Raw genomic sequence first — 7453 nt, 5'->3', positions numbered from 1 at the left:
ACTCCCGAGGGGAGATTTTATTTTGGAAGGAGAAACTGGACATGGCTAGAATTTTTCTGACTTGGACTGAAACAGACAGAAGTTACCTGAAAAACACCTACTCATCAATGACTGGTAAGCGAGCCGACATCAGTTCCCTGACTGATCGGAGGCGAGCCAGCTCCTACCCCGAGGGTGCCTTAAGAAGTCATCACCAGGTAAAGCTGATGTGTTCGGAGTGACGTGTCATGTGGAACCTGAGCTTAGAAAAGATGTGCAGTTCCGGTTGACCCACACTTTGATAAAGTAAACGTCGTAGTAACATACTAATCTTACTTTCCTTCTTTCCTTGTTCTTAATTGCCAAAACTTAAGCTAAAAGTGCCAGTAAAATTGTTTGGTTATTAACATCAGAACTGACGTTTTACTGTTCTATATAAGTAATCTGAGTTGATGTGAGTTGAAATTCGGACGCTGGTTTTATCTCATTAACTCTGACGCTTGTTATAGGAATAACCACAATCAAGTGTAACTTATGACCTGTTCAATTTGTGTAAATAAATGATTGCATAGCCTTCTATGAATTAACTTGAACTTGTCTGAACGTTCACTTATCGTGTCACTTTTCACTTCACACAATCAAGATATTAACAAGTAATGAGAAATACCTTGGTAAAAGTTTCCTCATAACCTTGTGTATGAGAGATGTGGGAAAAGCTTAATTCACCTTAAGCTCACCTCCTACATTTTGAATGAAACGGCTCTCCATATTTAAGAGCAGAACCTTTCAGAACAGGTCAGACTGAACCCACCTGGTGGCTCCAGGGCCGCCCTGCAGGTGCGTCTCCACATGCAACCTCATCTCTGCCTCCTGGTTGGTGGAGTGCTCGCACCTGCAGCAGTGCAGTGAGAACAAGCTGTGCTCCCATTGGCGGTGTTCCATCATGTGACTCTGGAAGAGGGCGTGGCCTTCGGTCTCAAAGCCGCAGACGTGACACCTGAAGAAGAACACAGAGTGGTTTGAGAGCCCTGAACAGCAAACAGGAAGAAGAATCGTGTTTGTGTTTTACCTGAAGAAGTAAGAGGAACTTGTGGTTTTGTCTCTGCTGAGGCTGGTTTGTGTTTCTGTGGAGAGAAATATTTCAAAAAAGGAAAGTGTTTATAATTCTTCTAAGTGATTTATGACACAGATCAACTAACAATGACTCCATGAAGAGGCTGTTGTTGTTAAACTTCTTCCTGGATTCACACCAGCTCATTTAGTTTCACTAACATTTTTGTTTTGAACCCAAAGGGCAACATGGCAGCAGCATAAATCCAAAACCAAAACTGAAGACGGTCATTAAAAACTAATAATGTTACAAACAGGATGAGCAATAAAAAACGCTGCAGGCACTAAAAGCGCAAATTCCCTCAGAGTTCTTCAGAAGGTGTCAGTTTGTTCTGGTCCGATGTCACAAACGATGAGAATTACCGGATCAACGTGTTTGAACTTCCATCACTTCAGATTTCACATGAGAGCAGAGTGTGAAAAACATCTGCAGGCTTCAGGAGGTCAACCTTCAGCTGAACTCACATGCAGGTCGCTCGCCCACCTCTCCCTCCTGAGTGACCCCAGTGAGCGGCTCACCAAGCTGGAGCCTAGTTCTTCAGTGATGGTAGGATGGATCACAATGAACCCACGGATTGGGGTCTCCAGATTAGCTTTAGCACCAAATTAGCATTAGCTCCACATTACAGGTTGGCATTGCATTAGCATTACCTCTGCGTAAGTGTCAACTCCAAATTAGCGTCAGCACATCGTTAGCATTAACTCTGCTTTAGTGTTAGCTCTGCATTAGGCAGGGCTGTGTATTGGAAAGAAATTGGTGATAATTATCACGATATGATATATTGCGATACTGTTAGCGAGGCGATATATTGTCATTTTTTTCTCCAAAAGATTCTAGTTTTAAAAAAGTCAGCTCAAATAACTGAGTTTTTAAAAATTGGAATCTGGCAATATAATGACTTTCTGATATATCATTTATGATATATCGCGATATATCGCAATATCGCTAACATTTGAGCTAGCATTATATCCTCCGGTTTGGAGTAGCCAAAAGGCTGAATGACTGCTGCCAACTGCACTGTATCAATATTTTCTTACATCCATAGCATTAGGTCTGTGTTAGCATTAGCTCTCCACATTATTATTACCTTTGCATTAGTGTTAGTTCCATGTTAGCAATAGGTCCGTGTTAATCTTAAATCTGCATTAGCTCCACATTATCGTTATTTTTGCATTAGTGTTAGTTCCGCATTAGCATTGGGTTCATGATAGTGTTAGCTTTTCATTAGCTCCACACTATTACCTTTGTGTTAGTGTTAGTTACGCGTTAGCATTAGATCCGTGTTAGTGTTAGCTCTGCATTAGCTCCACATTATCATTATTTTTGTGTTAATGTTAGTTCCGCATTAGCATTAGAATAAAAAGTTTTGTGCTACTTTCCGCCATTCCACCACAAAGGCAGGCTTGAAATGTTGAACATTTCAGTGGGAAATGAAAAAACTTCTCACATGAGAATTTTTTTCAAGAACAGAAATCTAGTCGTCTTTCAGGCCCATCTAGAGTTAAAATTTAGAGTTTTTAAATGTAATTTTTGTTTTTTTATGAATGAAACAAATTAATTAATAAAAAAAAGCGCAGCTGAATCTTCCTCAATGTGTTGGTTTTCGCTCCAAGTTGATCCGTATGAATATTTCAGGCTGTCGGCTGGTTTTTTTCCTCCACTCTGACAGACTTGTCGCGTCTCATTCCGTCATGTTCCAGCAGGTAAAGCCATCACTGACGAACACTGACTCTGACTGTAATTAAAGGAAAACAGCCTCATGAGACGTTATCAGCATCCAGAGATCTACGCCTCCTCCTACAGAACCGGAGCAGCTGAGTCTCTGTTTCTGTGTTCTGATCCGAATCTCAAATAAAACGCTTTATTCACCAAATGTTTATTCCATCTTTCACTTATTATAATCACAAACATCAGAACCTCGTGTGAGAAAATACCACACGCTGCAGCAGAGGTCTTTAAGAAGAAAAAGGAAGTTAAATTAAATTAAATTAAATCAAATCACGGCTTCTTGAATAAAAACAAGTGAAAGATTGATTTTCGTTACTGGATGAGCAGCTCCTGGTCCACCTGCTGCAGTCTCAACACCTCAGAATTGTTTTATGATGCGTGTCTTTATGTCGAGTCTTTAAGACATTTTCCATTAGCTTCGGGTGGCCTGACTAGATCCTTACCAAGCTTGACTCGATTTGACTCGACCTGACTCAGCCTGACTCATCCTGACTCGATTTGATTTAGCCTGACTTGATCTGACTCAACCTAACTTGACCGGACTTGATTTAACTTAACCTGACTCAGCCTGATTTGGCCTGACTTGATTTGACTGGATTTGACCTGCCTCAACTCGATCTGACTCAGGTGACTTGATTTGACTAGCCTTGATTTGATCTGATTCAATTTAAATTAACCTGACTTGATGAGACTCAACCTGACTCTATTTGACTCAGCCTGACATGATCTGACTCAAGTGGACTCGATTTAACTTCATCTGACTCAACCTGACTCAGCCTGATTTCGCCTGACTTGATTTGACTGGATTTGACATGCCTCAACTCGATCTGACTCGATTTAATCTGCCGCGACTCAATCTGACACAGTTTGACTTGATTTGACTAGCCTCAATTTGATCTGACTCAATTTAAATTAATGTGACTCGATGTGACTCGACCTGACTCAGCCTGACTCGATTTGACTTGACCTGACACAGCCTGACTTGAGATGACTCAACCTGACTCGACTGGACTCGATTTAACTTAACCTGACTCAACCCGTCTCAGCCTCACTCGACCTGACACAACTTGATTTCATCGAACTCGATTTGACTCAACCTGAATCAGGTCGACTCATATTGACTTGATCTGATTCGGGTTGAGTCAGCCTAACTTTACCTGACTCAACAGGTCTTGACCTGACTTGTGCAACCTCAGCTTGACTCAACCTGATTCGAGTCGACTCGGCTCGACTCGAGCTGACCCTGACTCAGGCCGACACAATCTGAATTGGCTCAACTTGACCCGAGTCAGGTCGACTCAGCTTGACTCAACCTGGCTCAGGTCGACTCAGCCTGAATCAGGTTGACTCACATGGACTCAGCCTGACTTAAGTTGACTTGACCTGACTTGAGTTGACTCGACCTGACTCAGGTCAACTAAGCTTGACTCAACCTGACTTATGTCGACTCAACCTTAATCAGGTCGACTCATATGGACTCGACCTGACTCGGGTGGACTCGACCTGACTTGTGTTGAATGAATGGTGGTGATTTACCGTACGGAGGTTCTCGGGGGGTCAGCAGAGGGCAGGAGTGTAGTTGGTCCATATTCACCTTCAGAACAGGACTGTGAAGAAGAAACACAGATTTAAGATCAAATGCAAACAGGGGGGTCCAGTCCTGGTCCAGCAGGTTTTACCTGTTCCTTTGCTCCAACACCTCCGATTCAATCACTAAATCACCTGTTCAGGTTCTGTAAAAGCCTGTTAATCATTCATTCAATCAGGTGTTGGAGCAGAGAAACCTCTAAAACATGCAGGACCCCCTCCAGGACCAGGACTGGACACCCCTGATCTAAACGTCCAGATGAGGTTAATTGACGACAGGAAGTGGAGCTGCTACCTGCTTCTGATGGGCGGAGTCTTCCTCTCCATCTGCTGACTGTTGGACTTACTGACCCTCTCTGTCGACACAAACAGCACAAACGTAGATTCAGAGTCTGGACTGAGTCTAAATGTGGTGGGTTTTTATTAAACATCAACTTCCTGGGTTCAAACAAGCTGTTTTGACCTTATAAAATGATGTTTGTGCTCCTTTAGAGCTGTGTATTGGCAAGACATCGATGATAAGATATATATCTCAAAAAGGGCCATGATTTATCACAATATATCGCGATACTGTAAGTAAGACAATACATTGTCATTTTTTCCTCCAAGTGATTCTAATAAAAACAAATCAGCTCAACTCAGTTTGTTTAAATAAGAAATATTTGGTGAAAAAATAGCAGTGTTTTGCCTTGCTTACAGTATTGCAATATATCGTAATATATGATAAACGATATATCATAAATGGTATATGATACAAATATATGATAAACGATGTATGATAAACTATATATGATAAACAATATATGATAATATACCATAAACGATATACAGTATCATAAACACTATATGATAAATGATATGATAAACAATATATCATAAATGATATATAATAAACAATATATGATAAATAGATAACCAGTATATCATAAACAATACATCATAGACGATATATGATAAATAATATATGATACACTATATATCATAATTAATAGATGATTAACAATATATGATACACAATATACGATAAACGATATATCATAAATGATATATGACAAATGACAAATCATAAATGATATATGATAAATGATATATCATAAACGATATATGATAAACAATACTTGATAACCAGTATATCATATACAATACATCATAGACGATATATGATAAATAATATATGATACACTATTTATCATAATTGATACATTATTAACAATTTATGACACACCATACATGGTAAACGATATATCATAAACGATATATGATAAACAATATATGATAAACGACATATCATAATTAATACATGATTAACAATATATGGTACATAATATATGATAAACAATCTATGATAATCAGTATATCATAAACAATACATCATAGACGATATGATAAATGTTATATGATAAACGCTATATGATAAACAATATATGATAAACAATATATCATAATTAATACATGATTAACAATATATGATACACAATATATGATAAAAGATATATGATAAATGATATATCATAAACAATATATCATAAACTCAAACTAATGTTTGATTATACTCTGGCTAACTGCTGCCAACTCGTGGTTTGAGGCTAAAATAAAACACAAAAATGAACCGCTGGCATTGGTTTGACATTTTAATCTTAATGAAAAATCGATACAGTGTTGCGATATTTTAGTGTATTAATACTTTCTTACACCCCTAATAAAAATCCCATAATATAATCTATAGACAGCTCAGCTCTCAGGGACCAGGTGCACCCGAAGTCTGGTTAGAGTTAGAATGACAGGAAGAGGTCGTTCAGGTGTTATTTATTACCTGAGAGCTGGTGCAGCAGTGTGGAGGCCAGGTTCACCGACATGTCCTGCCACAGCACCGCTCGGAGGCACTGCTCCTCCATGTTGGCCCCAAAGAAGAGCTGCTCCTCCATCTTGACTCCGGTGAAAACCTGAGCCGCCATCTTGGCTCCAGACATGAACCCGTTCTCCACGACGAGGTCTTCCTTCTTCACTTCAGAGAAAAACTTGTTGATGTTAACGTCAGGAAAAGGCAGCTCTGCAGTTTTTGCTTTAATGGGATGGCTGTCCTCCATCTTGGCTCCAGTGAAGAGGTGATGGCTCAGTTCTGAGATATCGTGATCCTCCAGTTTCACTCGAAACTGGGGGTTGTTGGCTCTGTTGGCTGTTGTCTTCGAGGCGGGATGACAGACCGTTTGAAGACCAAGAAGACACTCATCGACTACTTTAGCTCCTGTTGTGTTCCCAGTCAGGTTCTGGTCTTCTGTTTTAACAGTGAACAGGTGGTGGCTGGTCATCCTGAGGGCGGGATGAGAAATCTCCTCTGAGGGTGGCTGATTGTGTGTCACCAGGTTGACTTCCACTGGCTCTTCTTCCTCTTTGAGCCTCAACACGTGGCCGTTTACTTCCTGTCGCTCTGTAACATGTGGGAACAACAGAACACGGAGGATTTACTTTAGCTTTTATTCTTGTTCTGAACTTGGTAAACACAAAGAGAAAGACTCAAAGTTAAAGAAAAGCACCTGCAAGTTTCCGGAGCAGGTCTGAGGCCAGCGTGTCCGTGGCTGTGTTCCCGTCAGGTGTGTGCGTCAGCGACGGCGGCTCGGGGCTCGCTCCGGGGCCGTCCGGTGAGAGGGCGACGCCGGGTTCATCCTGCTGCTCCGCCTCCTCTCGGCTCCCTGGATGCACCCGGGCCTTCTGAGTGGCCTCTGAAGGGAATATGAGTGAGTGAAGTGTTCAGAAGGGCTCAGATTACAGCCTAACAACAGAACAACCTGCTGAAGGAGAAGGTCTGAAGGCAGCACAACCAAAGAAAGGTCTGTGGAGTTTTTCTGACCACAGGCATAAATCTGTGGCTCTAACAGCCACTCTGCTGCTCTCAGAGTCATTGGGCCTCATGCAAGAACCGTTCGTACACACAGATTTGTTCTTAAGTTGTGTGTACGAGTGATTTAGGAGAATTTGTGGCATTCACCAATGTTTTCGTATTCTACGATTTTTTTCAGATACGAACAAAATTCAGGAGTGGTCCAGACC

The 7453-nt window shown here is 41.0% G+C and overlaps 1 protein-coding gene across 1 annotated transcript in view; it reads right to left on the bottom strand.

Moving 5' to 3' along the window:
* The window catches only part of LOC106514703 (zinc finger protein 827), a gene marked incomplete at its 5' end in the record, with an annotated part of 10549 nt that extends 3424 nt beyond the window's left edge, over positions 1-7125 (bottom strand). The window contains 6 exon segments of the mRNA XM_014004100.1: positions 791-976; positions 1049-1103; positions 4355-4425; positions 4701-4761; positions 6219-6833; positions 6940-7125. Coding sequence (XP_013859554.1) covers positions 791-976; positions 1049-1103; positions 4355-4425; positions 4701-4761; positions 6219-6833; positions 6940-7125 — 1174 coding nt within the window.
* Positions 7126-7453: the final 328 nt, after the last annotated feature.

The sequence above is a fragment of the Austrofundulus limnaeus genome, unplaced genomic scaffold, assembly GCF_001266775.1.
Source record: "Austrofundulus limnaeus strain Quisiro unplaced genomic scaffold, Austrofundulus_limnaeus-1.0 Scaffold22, whole genome shotgun sequence".
In the NCBI taxonomy this organism is placed as follows: domain Eukaryota; kingdom Metazoa; phylum Chordata; class Actinopteri; order Cyprinodontiformes; family Rivulidae; genus Austrofundulus; species Austrofundulus limnaeus.
Note: the sequence above shows the minus strand (reverse complement) of the source record. Positions and strands in the feature narration are given on the sequence as shown.